The sequence below is a fragment of the Abramis brama genome (genome assembly GCF_963993115.1).
Source record: "Abramis brama genome assembly, chromosome: 2".
NCBI classification, from domain to species: Eukaryota; Metazoa; Chordata; class Actinopteri; order Cypriniformes; family Leuciscidae; genus Abramis; species Abramis brama.
In genome coordinates, this window is record NC_139964.1 from 44,825,711 (window position 1) to 44,852,352 (window position 26,642).

Here is a 26,642-nt window from a genome sequence, read left to right on the forward strand (position 1 = left end):
TTGTACGTATGCTTCACTCCAAACTATTAATCCTTTTGTAAAACGGTGATCAGTAGTACGAAGTTGCCGAGGGACTGTGCTGACAGTTATCCCTAACTCACAGACTGCAGTCTGTATTGAGTGTAGACCTCGAACTACTCCATAGGTTCACGGCTCGCGTCATTACGTAGCGATTGGCCTATCAAGCGAGCCTTCAGCTGATAACATTAATGTGAATGAGACATCCCTTATGAAAAACAACTATAGGAATCTTGTAATATTTTGTAGCCATTTTGTTCTCCTTTCCGGTTCTGTGTGTTTATTAGGAAGGATGTAGAACTTCAATTCATAATTTATTTGTTTATTGGCGGTACAGAAAACGACACAGCAACTCTTCGGCATGATTGTCCCGTGTATTTCAATTAGCGCCAAGGCAATGTTTTCCCCCACGGGCTAAATTCACATCACGTGACGGGGTGTTCCCGGGGGCGTTCCCAGACAACCGTCTGTATGTATAAACGCCTGTTTCTCTACACTTGCACTTATCAGTAATCCACAAATCACAGCACTTTCATAATCACTAAGCCATAGCGATTTCAAATTTATTTAGATTTATTGTTCAGCATTACTTGAGCATTTTATAATTTGCATGGCTGAATGATGTCTTCCTCTTATCTGAGTGACCATGAATAACGGAGTATTTTAATCCATGCGATTACTCCCATGTGATCATCGAATCCAGAGGATTAAGTTAAGTTAAGTTAACTCAATACAATATTTCAACTTTCCACATCCACCCCAGGCCGTTTACCTTCAGGAGTCAGAAGTACCGTGACTACTGTACTGTCCTCGCTTATTAAATCAATCAGACGGCGGGCCGCGGGAGTGGAAGGGGGATCGAGCGGGATTCTTTATTGGTGTAGATTTTCAGTCTCTTTTTAATGATTATGAACAAACTCAGCCACTGCGTCTTCAGCTGTACGGATTTAGAAACATCATCAATATGACTGCTGTGTTCGTTATTACACCCAAGAACAGAACACCACAATCGTTAGACGCCATCTGTCAATCATCCTCTTACGCATCTGTCAATCATCCCTGCTTGCTATTTGGGGAATGAACCCAGCGCTATGATTGGTCGGAGTCGAACTCTTCTTCTTTTGCTGTTGCTTGATTTGAGGACTGCGCGTGCACAGAGGCGTCACCAGGGGCACGTTCAAGTTCAAAACGGTGCGCAACGTTTTGCTACGGTTTCCGGGTTGAACGTCATGTTTCCTGGAAACAGCGTGCACCGGTGTGCAACGGGGTTTGAGATACGTTTTCTCTTGTTTGGTGGGTGTGTCATAACTGCAGTCCAATCAGCAGCAACATGTATATAAAGCACGCGGTATTAAAGTGAACTCGCACAATGGGTTCAAGGAAAGTAATTTACAAATGTGTTCGATGCAGCTCGGTATACGCAACAACTGAGGATATTAGAAGACATGTTTGTCGTAAGTTTTATTGTAAAAATATAGGATATCAACATAATGATGTAGTTGTTTATATTTTTAGCTTCATTGCAAGTGTATGACATTTGGTATAGAAATAAACAATGGTAATTAAGTGCTTTTCCTAAAAATGAGTAAGAAAATACAGGGTATTAAAACAGTATGAACTACAAGTAAAGTCAGTATGTGAGTCTAAATAGATGTGTCTTAGTCTGAATTAGGTAAGATGTGTGCTTCCATTTCCATTTCAGCAACCCCTTCACTCGATTGGGATGTTCTCTTTTGTTCTGGGCGGCAAATGCAGTAACTGTAACATCGGGCATATTTTGTAGTATTAAAGGGGTCATATAATGTCATTTTTGTACAAGCTAATATGATTCTTTAGGGTCTAAAAAGGTCAATAAAACGTTACACTCACTTGTTCTTCTGGAGGTTCAGCAGGAACACGAATAGTTGGTACTGATCCTTTTTTCTGGAGCAGCTTCTTAGCAAAAACAGCTTTATACTGACCCTCGTTTGTAAAGCAGTCTCGAGTCTGGTGAAATGATTCGCGCAAACATGACAGCATTGACGTTGATCGTGGGGAATATTCCCTTCGAAAACAAACTCAGCCACTGCGTCTTCAGCTGTACGGATTTAGAAACATCATCAACATGACTGCTGTGTTCGTTATTACACCCAAGAACAGAACACCACAATCGTTAGATGCCATTCTGCTCTGCACTCCAGCTATCAACAATGAACGCGCCGGTCGGCGCGTGCTATGATTGACAGCTCGCTCACGAGGGCGCGAGGGCGGGTCTGTGTTTGAAACGCTGCTGTCAATCAGCCATCGTGGGAGGGGCGTCGATATTGTGACATCACAATATCGAACAGCTTGATTTGAGACAGGAGGAAACATATAAGAAGATTAAAAAAAAAACACTGGATGGATTTTTATCATTTTATGATGGTTGTGTACAGGCACTGCCAACACACATTTCAGTACAATCAACTTGTAAAAGTGCATGTACCATTATATGACCCCTTTAAACACATATTTATACCGACTTCACCAGGCTCCGAATTTTTTTTTCAAAGAACACAAAGAATGGCCTTCTCAGCTGCCATAGTTGCAACTCTTGCGTCATCAGAACAGTGTGTTCAACACATCACCGTTTCTGTTTAAAAAATGTTGTGCAACGTTTTGTCGGGGCTGAACGCAGCCCAGGTTTTTGCGTAGTTTAGAGTGACAAATCGTACCAGCGTACTTTGAGGTCAAAATGCGTATCTGCTACGCAAAATGCAGACAGGTTGGCAGGTCTGATTGTTGTTGTTGAATGTTATTTCACATTGCATTAACTAATGTTAACAAGATTTTAATAATGTATTAGTAAATGTTGAAATTAACATTAACAAAGTTTAATAAATGCTGTATAAGTGCAGATCATTATTAGTTCATGCTAACTAATGTAGTTAACTAATGAACCTTATTGTAAAGTGGTACCGGAAAAGTCATACAGAGATTTTGTGAATATGAAACATATGCAGTAAAAAAAAGAGCCTCTATTTTTTAGTTCTCCATTATGAGGGACAATTGCTCTGAAGGATTAGTTCATAACTTGTACATAGTGCTGTGCTGTGCTGTGCTGTGCTCTGCTATTTCTCCCTATATGGTTTTTATTTCATGGTGGAAAAAACAAGAGGTAATTTAGAACTTAGTGTTTCTCAAGAATGGTTGATGATTTGACTTGTAAGAACATAAGGCAGAGCTCACATTTAGCTTGACCACAACAGTAAATAGCGTTGATGCCCCCAGGCTAGCTGGTGGCTATACTTATTGAATGCTCTGGGAAGCAGCCAGTCACGGATTAGCTGATCGACCATGCCAGGTTTCAGCAACCAATAATACACAGTAGGGAGAAAAGGGCTGAGCACCAGAATATATGCCAGTATTTCCCATTGACCCAGAGGGGGGTACACAGCACTGTTCTACCGTGGCATATGCTCCACTGAGGGGGTGCCAGGCACTGATGGTGGTTTGCCAGCATATTATAAGCTCTACTCATATGGACCTGCAGAGCTGGACTGTTTTAGAGGGGCAAATTCTATACCAACTGTCAATGGCTTCTACTGTTGATTTATTACTGTAGGTATTTCATGAGTAAGAATTATCTGGGGTTCACTAAGCACACACACAAGCACACATAAATGGACTTGCAAACACCTGCCTAAAGCTATAGATTCAACTACATGTTCCAACCTAACAAAAGCAGCACATTGTTATACGTTTCCTTTATTATCTTACCAAACACCATTCCTACCCTTTTTTGAACCACATTATATGTAATTTCATAATTACTCCTATTTTGTATTTGAAATATGGATGTAACTTTAATTTCATTTCTATTTAAACTTTTATGTCATGTATTTAAATGTATTTGCAATTTTTCATGAAGTTGCAGGTTATTAGATTTAAAATATATGAACTTAAAATGTAAAATCAAATAACACACTACAGTCAAAATTATGATCAGGTACTTTACATGCACTTCAATATGTTAGTCAACACATCAAAATAAGTATATTTTTTAAAAGCATGACAAAATATTTTTAAAACATAATGATTTAAAATGTAGTTTCAAGTTTATCTTTTAATTTGACTTCATTAGGGCTTAGCCTATTTTTTTACTTTGTTACCACCAGAGTAAAAAAAAGTTGCTAGATCATTTTTCACAAAACTTTCATGGCCCCCAGAATATTTTGTTGTATGAATAGGCCAAATATCAAAAGAAAGAACAGAGCCTCTTCTTCTTCATCTCCTCCTGGAGATTCTGTACTCTTTCAGAAGTTGCGTAATATTGTCACCTATCTAACAGTGAAAACACGGAAAGCTGGAAAATTCTGTCAATGGCTAAGCGTTGTCTCAAATTACTTAAAATTTTGTCAGTTGAAAGAGAAAAAAAAGTGTACATTCCTGGGCAAATAAAAATGGACCAATTCCAAAATGGCTAAACAATAAGATTTTAATTAGTCTTAACCAGAAATTTATATTTTTTAGAGCTTGCCAGAGAGTTCAATAAACAACAGAAAAAGTTCTCAAAGGGAAACTTAGAGCTTCTAGTAGTAGTATAAAGTCCAAATAAAGTCTCGGCTTGTAGATAACAAAAACAGCAGTCACCCGGGTGAAACGAAATGCTCAGATGAAAGCTCCGTATAACAGGGAAAAGGATCAGGCTGGTGTTTTCCAAAGGGAGAGTAGAGGCAAGCGGCGATTCTCCGGCTCAGTTGAGTTTTCTTAATATAAATCAGCTCCCGACACGACAGGACTAAGACATGACAGAGACACGAGGATTAGTAGGCGTTTGGTACACATGAGAGAATGCAATACTCAGGCAAAGACAGGTAGAGAGAGGGGAAAAGAATAGTAAAAGAGAGACATCTGAGAGGGAATAAAGATTAAATGAGAAGGTGTGTGCGTAAATGAGGAAATAGCGGTAATGTGTGAGTGTGTGTGAGTAAGAAACAGGATCATGACATAATGGGTGTGTTTTGGGCATAACATAAAATAAACCAACCAGAGTCTCACCTCCCATTCCCTTTAAAAGCTAGTTGCGCTCGCGCTATAGCGGATTGATATTTATATGGCGGAATTTGCAAGCAGAAAAACTGAACGCGTCTCCAGTGCGCAAACGGATCTGCTCGTGCGCATCATCAACAGGACAAGCTGGATTCCACCATATCTTTATGGATATATATCCACCTAATATTAATCATTTAAATTTTAATCCTTTTATTTTTAATATTTGGCATGTTTGTGTGCTGCTGCGTCCTGCGTCCCTGTGTGTTTAATAAGCAGAGTGGATGCATGTTGTGGACCCCCTTATAGGCGCACATTACTAACGCGCTCTTTAAATAACAAAAAAAAAATATTGCGCCATTGACTTTAGACCAGGTTTTTCAGCTGCCTCAAAATAGCAATGCTCCTACAATGAGCCTGAACACACCTCGTTTTTAGACCAGTCCACAAATGGGCGCAAATGCATTTGCTATTTAAAAAATGTGGAGCAGGACGTGAAAATAATAACTGCGTCAGGCTGAAACTAGCACAAAACACTTGCGTCACGCTTGGCGCTGCATTTTGCCGGGTGTATGATTGGGTGTATGGCCCTGAGTGTGTGGAATGATGAATCACAATGAAACAAAAGTTGCATAGTGATGCTCCAGAGCAGTTACTTTAAAAATCTAGTGAGAAATACAATAAATGCAATTCTCCGTTAATTGGGTATAGAGGTTGCCATACCTTGGCTGCCTGGTTAGGTCAATGCAAAGTAATATTTTTATTGCAGGAATCAGGATTAACTTTAGTAATAAGTTATATTACTATGGGTAACATATAATTTGTAATTGTTTAATCAAAGAGAAAAGCAAGTAAATTCAAGTGACCTGGTTGTTACAGTATATTTGTGTTGCATGTGTTTAATGGGTTCAATGTGATTTTTAAGCGTTGAGTATTGTAACCAATCACAGGCCTTTCTGTTAAAAATAATGACCAATCAGAGGTGATACCGGTAGTGAGAATCTGCTCAGTATCACTCAAAACGCTGAATGAGTTTATGTTTACTAAGCACACAAATCCTCTCATTATTACAAACAAAGCGAAGACACAATTTAGTCAGATTCATTGATAAAAAACAGTTTTCACACTCAATGAGTTTGCACTGAACTGACTGACAACTTTATTGATTATAATATAAAGGAAGAGCTCTTTAATCGCTGTGTAATTTTAATCGCTGGGAAAAGTTTTTGTTTTTCATTAGAGTAACACAGCCTTTTTAGCTGCTGGTACTGGTGAGCTACTTCACTGTGAAAAGTTATTTAATGCTTTGAAGTTTAGGAGAATATTGCAGAATGGCTTCCCTTAAATTAAAAGTTGTTATCTAAAAAGGAATGACCAGATGTTATTTTTCAACAAGACAATGCTCCTGCATCAGGTCCATCAGGCTCATGTTTTGGCCTGGTGAGAGTCCAGATTTGAACCAATAGTGAATAGTCGGTCTCACATTAAACTCAAATAAACTGGGAGACATTTTTCAACTACTCATGAACCATCAGCACACTGAGTGGAACAACACTGACTCTTTTTGCAGTAAAATGCTGTCTGCAAGTTTGGGAAGGCAATTTTGGGAAGAGCTAAGTTACGTTATCTATTTGTGCATTTCTTTTTTCATTTGTTAATTTCCTGACCAGTGATTTGTGATTAAAATGGTTATGACCATTAAAAGACCACTATATATTTTGCCATTTTTGACTTGGACCCTTTTTTCTTTTCTTTTCTTCTTTAATTTTTTTTTGTCCAGGAGTGTATTTGAGTGTAATTAGAAACATATTCATGAACGTGTAGGCTACACTTTGAATACACTTAAAGGGGTGGTGATTTTGATTTCATTTTTCTAACTTTAGTTAGTGTGTAATGTTGCTGTTTGAGCATAAACAACATCTGCAAAGTTACAACGCTCAAAGTTCAAAGCAAAGGAAGATGTTTGCTTTTAAAGAAATCGCTTTTTAAAGACTACAACAAACGGCTGGTAGGGACTACATGACATTCCTCCCAGGTTAGTGACATCACCAACCCTAGAATTTGCATAAACCCCACCCCCGGAACACGATTTATAGATTGTCATGACAGAATATGCTAATCAATGACTAGAAGATAGTTAACTCCACATCAGCTACATAAATTTATCAACCAATCATTCAGAAATGTCCTGTTGCATTCTACATGTTGTCACTTCTTCTTGAGTCTCTCCATCATTGTCTGATGCCGGTAAAATAAAAAAAATAAAAAAAAGGCTAAAAGTTTTTGAAGGAGGCTGGTCAAGATGGCGCCATGTTAACAGCAACTTTATTACGCTCTCATCCATTGCTATGTGCAGTGCTTAAGGCTTTGAATTTCTATGCTCAGTGTTTTATATAACTTGTAGTGGAATCTCAACATATCCTTTTAAGACTGCTTTTAACGTTTATTGGGACCCTCTTTTGTTTATTTTAGCTAGTTTCTACGCCTGAGTGAAGTAGCTCCGTTGGATATGGATAAAATGCTCTGTTGAGGCTTCTGCAAACATCGAAAATCTAAAGGTACATAACTACTCAAGGCGTCTAGAAGATGCATTTGGGGGCTCTGCTGACACTCCTACCCTCTGAAGAAATCTCGTTCCAACGCCTCCGACTGCGATTTCAGTAAGATATTTTAATAAGGTGACTAAAAGTATTCCTGTCAGTTTAAGAACCTTGATCAAAGTGCATTTAAGATACGTCTGTTTAAACAACTATAGTCCTACACTTGCAATCAATGGTTGAAAAAAAATGCAACAACTTATTTATTATAAATGCTCTTTCTTCAACTCCAAGAACACTCCCTAAAGCACAATCTAAATGGAGTATCTGTTATCTGAACTCTAATTTGAATAACTTTTGGACATTTCCTCAAACTTTTTATCCCTAATAAAATTAAAGAACCCTTGTAATTTGTTTTTGAGCAGACTTTTTGAGAATGTATCTTCTTTATGTTCCTTTTGCAATATTGAAGAAGAATCTATCCTACATTTATATTATCAGTGCCCATTCTCTAAATCTTTCTGGTCAGAAGTTACCTTGTTAGTTTTGTGCTGTTATAACACATTATATACAAATGACAGAGTCTATAATTTTTTTTGTCAGATTTTCATTCTAACGATGTTAATCTTGATTATACGGTATTATTACTTTGTCTTCTGGGCAAGTTTCATCTTCATAAAGCCAGAACCAATGGCTGATAATCCTGTGTAATCCTGATTTTAGAATATTCTAAATCCTGATATAAAGTCCCTTTTTTCTTCCTTTAAGAAAATGTCAAAACCTTTAAACTCAAAGGTTTCTAAAACAAATAATATCATTGAGTCTGTTGTAAAGAACCTTTCTTTTTTATATATTGACAAAATGTAATATTGTATTGATTTGTGTAGCCTAATTCAATCTCTTTTGATGTCCATATACCCCCCTTGTTTTGCAATAAATAAATAACAAAATACTGTTTGTGTGAGGTAAAAGGACACAAGCTGTTGAAGCTCCGCCCTCTGTGCCGGGAGCAGCAGTTCATTTGCATTTAAAGGGACAGACACAAAAATGGTGCATTTTGCTCACCCTCAAAAAGTGACAATTTGAACATGTTATATAAAAATATCTGTGGGGTATTTTGAGCTAAAACTTCACATACACATTCTGGGGACATCAAAGACTTATTTTACATCTTGTGAAAAGGGCATTATATCACCCCTTTAAAGGTGGGGTAAGTCGTTTTGAAAATATGCTGTTGGCCAATGTTGATGTTTGAAATCAACCCAAACAAACACACCCCCTTCTTCATTGCTCCGCCTCCAAAACTATAGGATTATTTTTGTGCCTTTAAAATTGAACGTAACTTTTCAAGAAATGAATGAAAATATAAATTGAAACTTAACAAAATGTTTGACTTTGTTTTTAATACACTGCATGTTTTACTAACTGTTTTCTCTTTTTTCCTTTTGCTGATCTGTACTTACAAATGCGCTTCCAGAGTTTTAATTTTTGCTTCTGAAGTTTTTGTTTATGCTCCCTGAGTTTTCGTTCGCCATTCAGGCACATAACTCTTGTGAGGGTGGGGCTAACAGCGATGTGTTCTCATTGGCTACTGAGTTTTTGATTGACAGATTCTTGACCTGGAAGTGAAGACGTCAGTGTTGTGTTTACATGTGAGCATCTGTAAGCGGCTTCCTATTTCATTTTAGTGAAATAAAGTTAAAGGTTTTTATTTTTTATTTTATTTTTTATCTGTATTTATCTATTGCTACACTACATGGTTGAGATGAGTTCCTAGAAATAGCACAGACGAATAACATCATCATTATCATCAATCGTCGTTATCAGGATAATGGAGATGCTGGAGACTCACGGTAAGTCAGTCATTTGTTTTTGTTAAAAAGGTGGAGAGATATTTTAGAGCTCATTGAGAGCCCACAACATTATACAGCAGTGTTGACTTGACTTTATTTAGCCCAATCATTACACAACCTTATCTGCATACAATTAGTATACAATCTGCATACACAGTCTTTCTTCAATTACATCATAATGTTTGCTTTTTCATATGTACAAAACCTATTCAGTCTATTCAGTAATTAATAATAGAATTATTATCATGTGTGACATTTTAATCACTCTTTGGGGTCAGGCTGATCCCAATGGACTTTTCCTTCATTTTTTAAAAATGTTACCTTCATCTCAGAGGCATGAAACACTGTGACTTTTCCTACATAATCTATCTAAACATGCACCAAAAAAAAACTGGGCTTGATTTGGTTGTTCTAAAGGTGTGTAATTTTTTTTTTACCATTTAAGGTGTTTGGGGTCAAAATGACCCCACATTGAAAATGAATGGGAAAATGAAAAAAATGACTTTTTTAAATTTTGTTTGTCAAAAAAATAAAAGTAAATCCATTATAAATCTGAAAATTTCTACAAATAAACCAAGGTCTGGTCCTAGAGCATAAATAAAAAGTAGAACGAACTTTTTATCTCATACACACACACACACACACACACACACACACACACACACACACAAACACACACACAAACACACAAATGTATGTGACTGCAACAGAGAGCATTTTTACAGAAATTGGCAAATAAAATCAACTAAACTGGCATAAATCTGAAAAATGTCACATATGCAACATGGAACAAGCTTTAATGCACTTGGAAAGGCGGCTTCACTAATTGGCCTCCGGTTACACATGCAATCCATAAGAGGATGTTTGTTTATCATAGCAGAAGCGCAACAGAATAATGCTTCACGAAAAATAAAACGCAGATGATGAACGAATGACAAGGAAGCATAAAAAATGAACCTACAGTACACAATAGTAATAAAAAAACAAGAGTTGGTTGTTAGTTGCCAACAGCACAATGGAATTACTTTTGGGCCAAAAATAATGAACGTAACTTTTCAAGAAACTTCTGAAAATATAACTTGAAACTGAAAAACATATCTTTGAAACTGAAAAAGAACATTTTTTTAATACACTGCATGTTTTGCTAACTGTTTTCTCATCTTTCTATTGCTGATCCGAACTTACAGAGTTTTCATTTACACTCTCAGAAATAAAGGTACAGTGAGGGTACAATTAAGTACTTTAAGGTACAAATTTCACAAATGTGCCAGCAAAGGAACAAACATGTATTCAGCTGAGTACCAAAAAGTACCTTTCCAAAGAAAAGGGGTACACAATGAAATATGCATGGTGAAAGGTACATATGTACCCTTTGAAAAGGTACATTGTCATATAAAGTAATAGTTAAGGTACAACATTCACAAATGTACCATTAAAGGTCCTATCGTGTTCCCATTGGGTACTTAGAAGTACCTTTTGGGTACACATCCTGCAGGGTACAAAAAAGTACCTTATTCAAGTCAAAGGGTACACTTCATGTGGGGTACTAAGAAGTACTTTTCAAGTTACAGGGTACACAATCCTCTGGGGTAGCAGCTACTTATGTGTGCCTTTTCTAAGACTGATAGAGCCTTTGTCATAATTTGTAAATGTGGTATGCTGAATAATCCTCTGTGATAAGTGCATAATTATTATCACTATCAAGTTTCGTAAGTATTTTCATTCGTTTCTGCTAAGGGATTATTTACAGATTTATACTCGATTTTTATAATTATTATCATTATTGTTTTCATTTAAATAATTGTTGCATATATTGTGGGTTCTATAATAAGCACTATTGGTTCGAATTAATTCAATAATATATTATTATAGTTAAGATAGATGTGTGTGCTTGGTTGTGTGTGCGTGGGCGCGGCTTGCGTGCATTTAGAGAAGGAGTTCTTCTCGCGATACGTTTCATTCAAGATAAAGCAAAGCTGATGGTCGCATCATTAATTAATATCATCCTTTACAGGTAACGAATGTATAAAATGTACACCATCATTGTTTTAGATCTTCATAAGAAGGACTGTTAATTGTATTATTTCTTATGTATATGAGACTGTTGAGTCTGTAAACTATAGTGTTAACGATCTGTGCTGCGAACATTGTTAGCAAACCTGGTGTGATTAGCGCGCGCGCGCCGCGAGTTATGCAGAGATAAAAATGTGGAGATAAAGTACCGAGTATAGTGTTATTCTGCATGTTTTATGTTTTCCTTTATTCATTAATTCTGTGATAAGTTTATTTCATGCTGTTTCACTGATAGTGAGTATGTATGTGACGTCATGAGTATGTAGGGTGAACTTGGATGTCAATGGCATGAATGGAATTTGAGTGTTTACAAGAGCAGCATGTAAACAAACTAATCTTCAGCGGCGAAATAAAAGCCTTTTATTGACGAGACCGGTCTGCGAGACCTCCAGCTCACAGCGGGGTCTCTGAGCAGGACTGGCCGAGCGACGAGCTAGCGGCTGGGGCAGGCGCCTGCTGGCTGTCACCTCACATTGAGCTTCTCAACTCCGAAAACTTTTAAGCAAATTGTCAATTTGGCATCAATTTTCACAAGACTGCCTATATTCGAAATCTAAACAGTTCTTTTCTCGCCTAAAACGTTCTCATAAGTGAATTTAGTGATGAATAAGATGGCGATTTGTTAAAATTGTCCTGTTGTTGGTCTGTCTAATATTATGACTGGCTGTTTTTTTCGCGCCGTTATTCGCGTTCTACGTCAGCGGTCACTTGACGCCTCTTTCTTTCACTCACTGTCAGTCGCTGGAGCCTGCAGGACCCTTTGCAGCTCAACAATGGCCCTGCCAACTTTATCATCAGATGAGCTGATCCAAACTTTAAAAGAAGATGGTTTAACTATGACAGAGATTGAAGTGCAGAAATTCAGAGGTGAGTACTGTCGTTAGCTAACGTAAAGTTACATTTAAGTGACACTTGCTGATTAAAGTTGGCTGCACGTTAGCTACAGTTAGATCGAACTAACATTTATATCGGGACTTATTTGTAAGTTACCACTAACGTTCGTTAGCTAGTTGTAAAGATTGTAAAGAAAAAAGCATAATATTAGCTGACCTAGCTAACGTTTGCCAGCTTAGAGTTGGCTCGTTAGCTCGAGTTCCTCATACAGAAAAGTTGAGTTAAAGTTAAGTTGATGTCCAAATAGTGCTGCAGCTATGTAGATAATCAATTATGTAGGTGTTTAGTGTACGGGTATTGTATATTTATATGTTGAAGATGTTGGATGATGTTCGATTCCATTTGTGCACGTGGAACTCAGTTTAACGTTAGAAGATGGCGGCTATGTTGTGCACGTTAGAATAGACTAGTTGCATGTGGCCGCCATTTTGGACATCGGATCAGCGAGTGTGCGGTTAGACACTTCCAGTTTCGCGTTACGCCCGGTGCAGGTAGCCGGATAAAGCCGAAATGTATCTTTTATAGTTGTTTATAGAATCAATTATCACTTAAAATACTTCTAAGATCCATATTACTATCACACGAGCGAGTGGCAATTAAATGCACCGGCGTAATGCGACACACTCGCTGATCCGAAATCCAAAATGGCGGCCACGCGCAACTAGCCTATTCCCGGGTCTTCTCTATAGCAGTGTTTCTTAAACGTTTTTCAACATTGTAACTTACCCCCTTTGAATTGCTTTTTTAAGCCAAGTATCCCCTAACCAGTGCAAAACATTTTTGGTAGAACTTTTTTTAATGAGGAAGAATACAAACAGCCTTTTTTAATGTCACATATGCAACATGGAACAAGCTTTAATGCACTTGGAAAGGCGGCTTCACTAATTGGCCTCCGGTTACACATGCAATCCATAAGAGGATGTTTGTTTATCATAGCAGAAGCGCAACAGAATAATGCTTCACGAAAAATAAAACGCAGATGATGAACGAATGACAAGGAAGCATAAAAAATGAACCTACAGTACACAATAGTAATAAAAAAACAAGAGTTGGTTGTTAGTTGCCAACAGCACAATGGAATTACTTTTGGGCCAAAAATAATGAACGTAACTTTTCAAGAAACTTCTGAAAATATAACTTGAAACTGAAAAACATATCTTTGAAACTGAAAAAGAACATTTTTTTAATACACTGCATGTTTTGCTAACTGTTTTCTCATCTTTCTATTGCTGATCCGAACTTACAGAGTTTTCATTTACACTCTCAGAAATAAAGGTACAGTGAGGGTACAATTAAGTACTTTAAGGTACAAATTTCACAAATGTGCCAGCAAAGGAACAAACATGTATTCAGCTGAGTACCAAAAAGTACCTTTCCAAAGAAAAGGGGTACACAATGAAATATGCATGGTGAAAGGTACATATGTACCCTTTGAAAAGGTACATTGTCATATAAAGTAATAGTTAAGGTACAACATTCACAAATGTACCATTAAAGGTCCTATCGTGTTCCCATTGGGTACTTAGAAGTACCTTTTGGGTACACATCCTGCAGGGTACAAAAAAGTACCTTATTCAAGTCAAAGGGTACACTTCATGTGGGGTACTAAGAAGTACTTTTCAAGTTACAGGGTACACAATCCTCTGGGGTAGCAGCTACTTATGTGTGCCTTTTCTAAGACTGATAGAGCCTTTGTCATAATTTGTAAATGTGGTATGCTGAATAATCCTCTGTGATAAGTGCATAATTATTATCACTATCAAGTTTCGTAAGTATTTTCATTCGTTTCTGCTAAGGGATTATTTACAGATTTATACTCGATTTTTATAATTATTATCATTATTGTTTTCATTTAAATAATTGTTGCATATATTGTGGGTTCTATAATAAGCACTATTGGTTCGAATTAATTCAATAATATATTATTATAGTTAAGATAGATGTGTGTGCTTGGTTGTGTGTGCGTGGGCGCGGCTTGCGTGCATTTAGAGAAGGAGTTCTTCTCGCGATACGTTTCATTCAAGATAAAGCAAAGCTGATGGTCGCATCATTAATTAATATCATCCTTTACAGGTAACGAATGTATAAAATGTACACCATCATTGTTTTAGATCTTCATAAGAAGGACTGTTAATTGTATTATTTCTTATGTATATGAGACTGTTGAGTCTGTAAACTATAGTGTTAACGATCTGTGCTGCGAACATTGTTAGCAAACCTGGTGTGATTAGCGCGCGCGCGCCACGAGTTATGCAGAGATAAAAATGTGGAGATAAAGTACCGAGTATAGTGTTATTCTGCATGTTTTATGTTTTCCTTTATTCATTAATTCTGTGATAAGTTTATTTCATGCTGTTTCACTGATAGTGAGTATGTATGTGACGTCATGAGTATGTAGGGTGAACTTGGATGTCAATGGCATGAATGGAATTTGAGTGTTTACAAGAGCAGCATGTAAACAAACTAATCTTCAGCGGCGAAATAAAAGCCTTTTATTGACGAGACCGGTCTGCGAGACCTCCAGCTCACAGCGGGGTCTCTGAGCAGGACTGGCCGAGCGACGAGCTAGCGGCTGGGGCAGGCGCCTGCTGGCTGTCACCTCACATTGAGCTTCTCAACTCCGAAAACTTTTAAGCAAATTGTCAATTTGGCATCAATTTTCACAAGACTGCCTATATTCGAAATCTAAACAGTTCTTTTCTCGCCTAAAACGTTCTCATAAGTGAATTTAGTGATGAATAAGATGGCGATTTGTTAAAATTGTCCTGTTGTTGGTCTGTCTAATATTATGACTGGCTGTTTTTTTCGCGCCGTTATTCGCGTTCTACGTCAGCGGTCACTTGACGCCTCTTTCTTTCACTCACTGTCAGTCGCTGGAGCCTGCAGGACCCTTTGCAGCTCAACAATGGCCCTGCCAACTTTATCATCAGATGAGCTGATCCAAACTTTAAAAGAAGATGGTTTAACTATGACAGAGATTGAAGTGCAGAAATTCAGAGGTGAGTACTGTCGTTAGCTAACGTAAAGTTACATTTAAGTGACACTTGCTGATTAAAGTTGGCTGCACGTTAGCTACAGTTAGATCGAACTAACATTTATATCGGGACTTATTTGTAAGTTACCACTAACGTTCGTTAGCTAGTTGTAAAGATTGTAAAGAAAAAAGCATAATATTAGCTGACCTAGCTAACGTTTGCCAGCTTAGAGTTGGCTCGTTAGCTCGAGTTCCTCATACAGAAAAGTTGAGTTAAAGTTAAGTTGATGTCCAAATAGTGCTGCAGCTATGTAGATAATCAATTATGTAGGTGTTTAGTGTACGGGTATTGTATATTTATATGTTGAAGATGTTGGATGATGTTCGATTCCATTTGTGCACGTGGAACTCAGTTTAACGTTAGAAGATGGCGGCTATGTTGTGCACGTTAGAATAGACTAGTTGCATGTGGCCGCCATTTTGGACATCGGATCAGCGAGTGTGCGGTTAGACACTTCCAGTTTCGCGTTACGCCCGGTGCAGGTAGCCGGATAAAGCCGAAATGTATCTTTTATAGTTGTTTATAGAATCAATTATCACTTAAAATACTTCTAAGATCCATATTACTATCACACGAGCGAGTGGCAATTAAATGCACCGGCGTAATGCGACACACTCGCTGATCCGAAATCCAAAATGGCGGCCACGCGCAACTAGCCTATTCCCGGGTCTTCTCTATAGCAGTGTTTCTTAAACGTTTTTCAACATTGTAACTTACCCCCTTTGAATTGCTTTTTTAAGCCAAGTATCCCCTAACCAGTGCAAAACATTTTTGGTAGAACTTTTTTTAAAGAGGAAGAATACAAACAGCCTTTTTAAAAAAAAAAAAAAAAAACATTTAAATGTTTTTTTTTTTTCAAATGTAGAATCCATCACTTAATTCATTCATTAATATAGTATAATTATTGTAGGAATTATGCATGATGTATTTTTAAATCAGTATTTTTGCAAAAAAATTCACGTACTCCAAAGTATCCCTTGGGGTACACTACCAATATTTGAGAAACACTGCTCTACGGAACAAATGAAATCTGTGGGAATTTCTGAAATGTGGACAACCAGTTACTGTGTATATACCCATAATGCATGAGTAATGATCAAATTCCAATGTGCTATTTATTAATAGAAAATTTACTTTTTACTTAATAGAAAATGAAGTGGATGGAGAGACGGTACACCTGGGCTTAACTGACTCAATGCTGGACCATCTATTTAAAGGCTCGTTCAAAAAGCAGGCCAAGTTCCTTCAAATAGTACGAAAGATGCAAGAGCCTGGACACAGAGAGGCCTGTCCCACTCAAAGGAACACACAACCCAACATGGGTAGAGACTGTCCCGTAACGGCTACTCACAGCACAGGTAGCCCCCCACCCCACCCCACCCCACAGCACTTCAATGTTATTAATGGAAAGTAGGGCTGGGCGATAAAACGATAGCGATAATTATCGTGATATAATTTTTCTCGATAAAACGATATCAAGAGGTCGATAAATGTTCGATAACGTTTTTGCGTTCCAAAAGCGTAACGAAACTCATTTGAACCGCGCGCCACACGGACCATTTATCCGCTCGGCTCAATGTCCAAACGGCAGCGTGAGCTCAGTAGAGCCGATGCGTTTACTCTGATCGGTCTCGGTCACGAAATCCAGTGAAAAGGAACACAATGTAAAGGCAGATGAAACAGCGCTGACAAACAGGAGAAACACTGCGCAACGATAGTCATTTTCCGTCTACAAATTCCCATCATTTACCATGGATTTACTGTAACATTAGCCTAGTAATATTAACTGCACCATGAAAAGTGGGATATACATATTGAATTGTATTATATTATTAATGTAGACAATGTATTAAAGGACTAATGGAATATAATTACAGTATTTAATGTATAAAGCTATTTAATGTATATAAGTATATAAGCTAATGTATTTACTGGCTACTGTTTTTCATACAAATACCATAGAAACCATAATGTTACATTTTGCCATGATAGTGAGGTGCTACAGGCTATGCCTGGTTTCATCTGTGGTAGTCATGATCTAAATGCGTGATACTGGATGACCAATGGTTAAGTTTAATAAAACTCAGAATCAGAAAAGTCAGTATTACATAAAAAAAAAAAATGATATGATATGTTCTGACAATAAAGAGTAGTTTAAAACCACAATTAACGCTCTGGTTTCTACAACTGTCACTTAGGAGCAAAAATCTGCCTTAAACTTGAAAGAAATAAAGATTTGACTTTTATCGTGATAATTATCGATATCGACTGATTTATTTTTTTTTTTGGCCATATATCGCCCAGCCCTAATGGAAAGGTGATTTATGAAGTAGTGTTGTCACAATACCAAAATTGTGACTTCGATATGATACCAGACTAAATACCTCAATATCGATACATGGGGAAAAAAACTAAATCAGTAGTAGTAGTAATTGAAAAATATGACAGAACTTACAATTCATTGTTTTTTAAATTCATTTGAAAAAATTATTCTTTTTGACCATTCCTTCCCCTTAAAATAAAATAATAATAATTGCATGCCATTGACATTATCAATCATGTTAACATTTGCTAACCTTTAACAATTCTGGTTAGGATGACCAAAATCTAATTTCATGAAACGAGTTATTTAATATTTTTTAAATGTAATTTTATAATTACAATATAGATATTTAATTTAATTGTATCTCTGCTATATGAAGGCAATATAATTATTTATTCTTACAGAGGACATGGACACAGAGGAGATCCACACTATTACATTTCAAGTGCTAGATGTTGATGCTGCTACGAGGTAAGTGTTGAGTTTCATTCAACTGCAACACCAACTCTCTTTTATTAAGCTCTTATACTTACCTGTTTTAAAGAAATCGAAACAAATCATTGTACTTTAAAGTGGCCGTGAGGGCCTCTCGGCTACCGTAGTACTTACTATAACGAACTAACAGACGTAAATTGTCTTTATTTTTTCTTGTAAAACTAGTTCTCAGTCCTTTGGGAGACTGCCTGATGTTTATGTCCTCCCATCATTCCCTAAAGAGCTTCAAGCAAAGCTGGATGCCAAAGAGGAGGTCCAGAGAGTTCCACAATACAGGCACAAAATAATACGAGTATTGCATGAGACTGTTGCCATGTATACTATGTAAGTACTACTGGCTGTATTCTTTGTCCCGTGTGTGTGTTGTGTGTCTTGTTTTTTGTCTCTTGCTGCTCATTCTGTCTTTTGTTGGCACTGTTTCTGCTGGACTTGTCCATTCACCAATCCAATCCAGATGCTATATCTATCACTAATCATTTACTTTTACTGGTTTCTGTTCTAGGTATCCCACTCACACAGAGTATGTCAAGGTAGCCCAGGCATTAATCCGGAAATACCCATTCCTGAAGGATGTTACGGGAAATGGCTATGTAAGTAGCTTTGCTTAATGTACTCCATGATAAATATTAAACCATGTGAATGAACTCTGAAAGTCATTGTTGTCTAGCTAGCTTTGTTGTAGTCCTATCCTTCATCCTAATATGTGTGTATTAAGTCTCTGGAGTGACAATGGAAGCGTCCATATGCCAATCGACCGTTTCCCCGTTTATAGGAGCAATGTGACCACTCACCTGCAGCAGGTCTCTGAATAAAAGCACAAATGTTTACCTCAAAGCTTCCTCCAGACCTCCACCAATGAGGTGGGATAATTAATTAGTTAATATCCAGTCAGTTGTACAATTGATTAATCAGGTATGCCCTGGTCACTTATTCCAATAGTATAGGACAGGAAATGGTAGATGCAGTTTTACTTTCAGGAAGTAGTGGAGCTGGTGAATATAGCCTATAGGCTACTGTATATGGACACACATTTGAGCCTTGATTCCGCGACCTGCTGCAGGTGAGTGGTCATATTGCACATATAAACTGTGAAACGGTCTTTTGGCGTATGGACGCTTCCATTGTAACTCCATGGGACTAGCTTTGTTCATCCAAAGTGAGAGGTTTTGTTGAGTAATTTGGATTTATTTTTGTTGTTGAAATAAGCATACCTGGCACATGTCGCTGAAACGCAAATTCAAGACCGAACGTGCTCCGCTTGTCCAAAATGATGAAGTGAAACTGATCAAAGAGAAGTTTGCCCATGGAACGAAGTCCAAGCTACCTGATGCTGAGAGTGCAAACACCTCTCTGAGAACCAAGCCACGATCAGTGAGTTGGATTTAAATAATTTTTGTTGTTTGATTGTCAAACAAGGGAGGGAAAGGGGGTGGGGAGTTGATTAGTCACATGTGCACAAGCCGTGGTAAGGGTCGAACTGTAAGGTCGTATCCTTACCTAATTTCTTGTCTCAGCTAGGGCTGTCGTGGTGAAGGAATTTCCCTTGCGGTAATTTTGAGTGGCTCAATAGCGCGATGTGCCATTTATTTATTTATTTATTTATTTATTTGATTTATTTATATTTATTTGTTGCTATATAAATAAGTGTTATGATGTGGTCAGCATGCACAAAAACTAGTACATTTTCAGTAATGTAACCGAAACTAAACAGTGTCTATCTGCGCATTGAAAGGCTGTCACTCAGCACGCAGTTACAGTGGGAACAGCCTGTCTTTGATTCATATAACCGTTCGTTCAACGAACACGTTCAAAAACGCTGATTCATTTAAAGATAGTGATGAAACAAGGTGTTACTTTATTTTTAACTTTGAGCTCCACTTTTCAAGGCTCAGCTTACCGCGTCGCATGGGTAACGCTGAAGCTGATGCGATTTAATGTGTGGCTTTCTGATTTTTGTTTCCCGCGGCTTCCTCACGCTGTGGAATGCTGACCAGCGCTGTCACTGATGCCAGGGACATATTCAACATATTTCGCTTTCCTTGGACACAGCAACCTTTTCACAAATCTATATGACTTTACCTCATAGACAGACGCAGGTAATCGCACGCAATCCGTCGATCATTCGTCGGTCTATTTAGGCTTAAGTGCAAATTCACAAAGCCTCTGTACAAATCACCATGATAAAAAAAGTCTCGTTATCATTATTAACTTATTTAACATTCAATATATGTGAGCGAAGTTCAAAACAAGAAGGGTATTATTGCCTTATGAAAAAAGAAAATGCGAATATTGCGGTGTGCTGCGATTACTTGCATTCCTCTGCGGTTGGCTTGTCAGTAGCGCGGTACTGCAATATTGCGGTTATCGCAACAGCCCTAGTCTCAGCTAAACATACCCCCCAAGCCCCCCCCCCTCCCTGTCTCTTTCTTTCACTCACCTCTCCTCCTCTCTTTTTTCCCCCTCTCTTAGAATACAGAAGTCAGATCTCTCAGTCTCTGTCCCACACTCCCCTGGCCTGATCCTTTTTTTAATTTTTCTGTTCTGTTACTATTTTGGTCAATAGGAACTTGATGTTCTTGGGGAAGATGCATCTTCAATCGCTGGTCATGTTAAGATTCTGCAAACACAATACAGCAAGGCGCAGCCAGACACTGTGATTGTACGCGACCTAATGCAGAGAACTTTAGCATGGAGGCAAAAGGAGATTGCAGAAGGAATGAGTGTTGAGGACACTGTGAAGAAATATCCCTTCTTAAAGACACCCTCAGGAGTAAGTGTTAAAAGTTAGATGTACCCTAGAACAACAAGACCTTTATAAAAACATTTAAATAAGTCTTGACTTTGTAAACATGGTTTGTTTAAACAGAGCTAGTATAGTCTAGAATTATACTCCACTTCGCATTCTCTTAACCCCCCCATAGCATGTTAAAATACTCTGTAATCCCCTTTCCCTCATGGTCAGGTGCTTACTTGTCTTTGTCTTTCTGCAGCTGTTGGAGGAGGTGGGTCGTATCCACTCCACAGCGAGCATTAGCTTCACTGATGGCTTTAACCAGATTGTTCCCAAAGTACTTGCCCTGGCTCAAGGAAAATCTCCACTAGTCAAACAGTACTTGGAGGCCAGAGAAGAAGCGCTTACCGAGGATCTACCAGGTACTTACAAAACGCTTATTATGAGTGTACTCACACAAATCAGTAGACAAAGTGCATTTTGAGATGATAATCAGATTTTGTGTTTGTATAAGCTACTGGATGCCTAAAATTTCCTTCAGGATGAATAAAGTATCGATTTTTCATGATTCTCTTCTAGGAATGGACTTCAGAGCGGCACTAATCCTCCTGCCAATCATTTTTAAAGAGAGTGTGGATCATCACATTATGATGGGAGAGGTATGGATCTCTAGCACTCTAGTGTTTTGTATTTTTTTTTTTTTTTTTTTTGGGGGGGGGGGGGGGGGGGGATGATAGGATAGGATCGGATCGACTATCTCTTTTTCTTTTACCAAACATGTGTTTGCATCCCTGTCTACTTTGCTGTATTCTTCAGGGTGAACACAACACACCATACCCAATTGTCCAGGTGACCCAAGAAGACTGGAAGTCCACATTTGAGGGACGAAGCTCCTGTTCCCTGAAGGTAGACAGGGTCGAGGTGTGTGAAGGCATGAAGGTAGAGGAAGCCATGATCTCCTCGTTTTATTCATATTTTGTTTTCAATCTTGAATACCAACCCAAAAACAAGAACACTCTGACCTTTCTCCAGCGATGTATTGCGAAAATTAATGTGAAGGGAGACCGGCCTCTGCCGACGACTGTAACCAGAGTTATAAACCACCTCTTCTAAATGCCTCGTTTACACCCTCGTTTACACCAGTGCCCTAAGTGCCAAAGAAAAACTTTCACTCTTATGAAGTTGGTCCAACATGTGGGACTAACTCATGCCCATGAGGCAGGCTTCTCGATCACATGTGGACTCAATGACTGCCAATCCACTTTTTCTAGTTACCCATCTTTCAGATGTCATGTTTATAGAAAACATAGAGCTTGTATTTTACCTGCTAGTGAGGAGCCTGCTAGTGAAAACCCTGCTTCTGAAGATGAACATGAGCATGTTATGTGTGATGATGCAGATGTCCAAACCCCCCCTTGTATGGACACACTTTTATATAACTTTAAAAATAATCTTTGTAGCTTCATCCTAAAATGCAGGGAAAAAAACAATTTACCAGAATCAGTTCAGCAGGAAATTCTTAGTGATGTAAACTTTTTATTTTGTTTTTTTAAGGAGAATTACGATGAATTTTTATCTTATCATCTTAAAGAAAATGGTTTTGATGTCAAAGGATGTCCTGAACTTCAGCAGGTTTTACAGTCCAATGATTTTTTTGAGGAAGCATCAAAAGAGTTCTCTTCTCAGTTCAAATTGAAAGAATACTGTAAGTCAATGTTAGACTTGACTGAACCAGTTCAATACACTTTAAGAGGGTCTACAGGACATAAAATAGGTAGCTTCTCCTATGTTCCCATTTCTGATGTTTTAAAAAAATATTGTTCTCATGAGGATGTATGGGATGACATAGTGTCTGTAAATATTGAAGATGAACAGGTCTTAACTGACTTTAGTGATGGATTGTACTATAAAGAGCATCCTTTCTTTAGAGAATATCCAAATGCATTACGACTGCATTTTTATGAGGATGAATTTGAGGTAGTAAATCCTTTGGGATCAAAGAAAACAAAACACAAACTGTGCGCCTTCTACTACACTGTAGGTAATGTACATGGAAGGTACAGGTCTCAAGTGAAGCATATTCATTTAGCATTACTGGTGCGCTATTCCTATTTAAAGGAGTGTGGCTTAGAAGTTATCCTAAAGCCACTGCTAGATGATCTTAAAGTGCTCTCAACAGATGGGTTCACCCTCACTGTTGGTGGGGTTGAGCAGAATGTCCATGCAGCCCTAGCTACCATTTCAGGTGATAACCTTTCAGCTCACATGATTGGAGGATACAGTATGTCATTTAACTCAGGAAGAGTTTGTAGACATTGTATGGGAACATATACAGATATAAAAGAGAAATTTCAGGAAGATAGTTATGTTTTAAGAACATCTGACGTTCACCGGTATCACCTGGAATGTATCCAGCAAAATCCTGACAGTAGAGTAACATATGGGGTACAGTGTAGTTGTCCGTTTAATGTGCTTCCTTATTTTGATGTTACGAAGTCCTTACCTCCAGACATAATGCATGACATGTTAGAGGGTGTCATACCTTTAGTTTTGAAACTTGTCCTGTGCCAAGCTCATAAAGAGAAACATATTAGCATACAAGAGGTGAACGAAGAGCTGCAGAGAATGACAATAGGTCAAAATGATAGAGCAAATAAGCCAGTACAGTTGTCTGAAAGATTACTACAAAAAGGAGGCATTGTGGGCTCGGCATCTCAGAAATGGTGCCTTTTTAGACTTATTCCTTTTTTGATCGCACATCGTATACCTCCTGAGTGTCAATATTGGCGTGTGTACCTGTTGTGCCGAGAAATTGTAGATATTGTTCTAGCTCCAACGGTGAGAAGAGAGAACCTTCCTCTTTTAGATGTACTTGTGCAAGAATTTTTGACAGAGTTGAAAGCTGTATTTGGAAATGTTATTACACCGAAGTGCCATTATTTAATTCATTATTCTAGATTAATTTCAATGTTTGGGCCTCTTCGTTCTCTCTGGTGCATGAGGTTTGAAGGCAAACACCAATATTTTAAGAATATTGCAAGTAATTGTCGTAATTTCATTAATATAGCTTCCACTCTGAGCAACCGTCACCAGTTAAAACAATGCTGGGAGTTTTCTTCAAATAATTTCTTAGATGATTTTGAGAAGGTACCAAGAAGCAGTACTAGCACTCCATTTTGTTCTTTACCACTTACTCTCCAGTGTGCTCTAGAGCAATATTTTACTGATGTTTCTTTTAGTGAAGATAAAGTTATTCAACGTGTTTCAGAAGTAACCGTTAACAATGTCAAGTATGCCACACAAGATGTTTTTGTTTTGGATGTGTTGCATGGTGAGAGAATTCCTCTTTTTTTCCAAATGAAATACATTTTTAATGTGGACACTACATGGGTTTTTTGTGGAAAACTGATATATCCAAAGTATTTTAGCCAGCACTTTTATGCTTATTCAGTCAAATTTGACCTGGAATGGACTGTGATACAGCCTGGGGCAGAGCTAGATTTTAATGCCCTTGATATATATACAGTTGATGGTGATATCTTTGTGGCAATGAAATACTGTGTGTAAGAATTATTGTACAAATATTTTAGCACTTTCATGAATTGACTAATCTTTTGATGTTGTCTTTCTCTTTAAAGGATTAGTTCACCCCAAAATGAAAATTTCCTAATACACTGCTCAAAAAATATAGGGAACACTTAAACACAATGTAACTCCAAGTCAATCACACTTCTGTGGAATCAAACTGTCCACTTAGGAAGCAACACTGATTGACAATCAATTTCACATGCTGTTGGGCAAATGGAATAGACAACAGGTGGAAATTATAGGCAATTAGCAAGACACCCCCAATAAAGGAGTGGTTCTGCAGGTGGTGACCACAGACCACTTCTCAGCTCCTGTGCTTCCTGGCTGATGTTTTGGTCACTCTTGAATGCTGGCGGTGCTTTCACTCTAGTGGTAGCATGAGACGGAGTCTACAACCCACGCGAGTGGCTCAGGTAGTGCAGCTCATCCACGACGGCACATCAATGCAAGCTGTGGCAAGAAGGTTTGCTGTGTCTGTCAGCGTAGTGTCCAGAGCATGGAGGCGCTACCAGGAGACAGGCCAGGACATCAGGAGACGTGGAGGAGGCCGTAGGAGGGCAACAACCCAGCAGCAGTACACGCTACCTCCGCCTTTGTGCAAGGAGGAGCACTGCCAGAGCCCTGCCAAATGACCTCCAGCAGGCCACATGTGCATGTCTCTGCTCAAACAGTCAGAAACCGACTCCATGAGGGTGGTACGAGGGCCCGACGTCCACATGTGGGGGTTGTGCTTACAGCCCAGCACCGCGCAGGATGTTTGGCATTTGCCAGAGAACACCCAAGATTGGCAAATTCGTCACTGGCGCCCTGTGCTCTTCACAGATGAAAGCAGGTTCACACTGAGCACATGTGACAGTCTGGAAACGCCGTGGAGAACGTTCTGCTGCCTGCAACATCTGTGAAGAGCACAGGTGCTTTCACAGTGCTTTTCACAATTCGCCACTGGCGCCCTGTGCTCTTCACAGATGTTGCAGGCAGCAGAACGTTCTCCACGGCGTCTCCAGACTCTGTCACGTCGGTCACATATGCGCCCTGTGATCTTCACAGATGAAGGTTCACACTGAGCATGTGAAAGAGTCTGGAGACGCCGTGGAGAACGTTCTGCTGCCATTTGTACCCTAGAAGGTACATATTTGTACCTAAAAGGCACAAACTGTAGGGGTACTTCTTTGTACCCATTAATATGGTACAAGTTTGTTCCCCTTGGTGGTACTGCCCCAGCGACGAGCATTTGTACCTTTTTTTTGTCTTTTCTGTACCTTTATTTCTGAGAGTGTACGCTTCTGAAGTTTTCGTTTATGCTCCCTGAGTTTTCGTTCGCCGTTCTGACACATAGCTCTCGTGGGAGCGGGGCTAGTAGCAGTGTGTTCTCATTGGCTACTGAGTTTTTGATTGACAGTTTCTTGACTTGGAAGTGAAGACGTCAGTGTTGTGTTTACATGTGTGGATTTGAACGTCTGTAAGCGCAGCTTTCTATTTCATTTTAGTGATATTAAGTTATGTTTGTTTTTTTTATTTTATCTGTATTTACCTGCTGCTACTACTTTGTCGACAGAAGCTTTTAGGAGCACAAGAGATCTATTCTGTCTATTCAGGTGTAATTGTACATTAAAGTACTGTATATAATACTTAAAATATTGTATAGTGTCCAATGTTTTCAGAGAATATTTGTTTATTCCTGATGATTCTTTTGCATGTTAGGCTCTGATTAGGTTGAGCTGTTACAATTTAAAGAGAATACTAGCAAACGTGTGTGATATATTCAGCCATCAACCAGGTAATCAAGGTTGGCAACCATGGCCATCACACTACTCATTGCTAGCATTTTACACCATCAAAATGAATGATCACTTAAATAAGAGGAATTTAAACAATATGAAAATTACAATCGTGGCCTGCTGTCAGATGATACAGACCTCAAAGGGCATTTCATTACAAATGTCACCCAAAGAATGTTCTTGTTGGCATTTTTTTTTTATCATGCTGATAATTTTATTTAATTATTTCATTTAGTTAATATTATCCTCTAACATTTAAAATTGTAAATATATTTTATTTCATTCATTTACTCACCTTCATGCCATC

At 38.3% G+C, this 26,642-nt stretch overlaps 2 protein-coding genes across 3 annotated transcripts in view; one reads left to right on the top strand and one right to left on the bottom strand.

Annotated features, from left to right (window-relative positions):
* Positions 1 to 26,642, bottom strand: part of nalf1a (NALCN channel auxiliary factor 1a) — a gene marked incomplete at both ends in the record, with an annotated part of 253,860 nt that overhangs the window by 180,173 nt on the left and 47,045 nt on the right. The gene's annotated exons all lie outside the window — the stretch shown is intronic.
* On the top strand, positions 15,172 to 24,663 carry LOC311078254 (sterile alpha motif domain-containing protein 3-like). 2 transcript variants are annotated; one of them, XM_084106988.1, is made up of 11 exons: positions 15,172 to 15,384; positions 16,569 to 16,778; positions 18,148 to 18,214; positions 18,404 to 18,562; positions 18,741 to 18,828; positions 19,445 to 19,609; positions 20,802 to 21,008; positions 21,229 to 21,391; positions 21,549 to 21,628; positions 21,786 to 21,908; positions 22,002 to 24,663. In XM_084106988.1, exons 1-11 carry the CDS (start codon positions 15,174 to 15,176, stop codon positions 22,080 to 22,082), a joined length of 1,554 nt encoding a protein of 517 aa, XP_083963114.1. In that variant the 5' UTR covers positions 15,172 to 15,173; the 3' UTR covers positions 22,083 to 24,663. The 2 variants fall into 2 exon arrangements, with proteins under 2 accessions (XP_083963114.1, XP_083963113.1); XM_084106987.1 differs by having other exon boundaries at positions 21,786 to 24,663.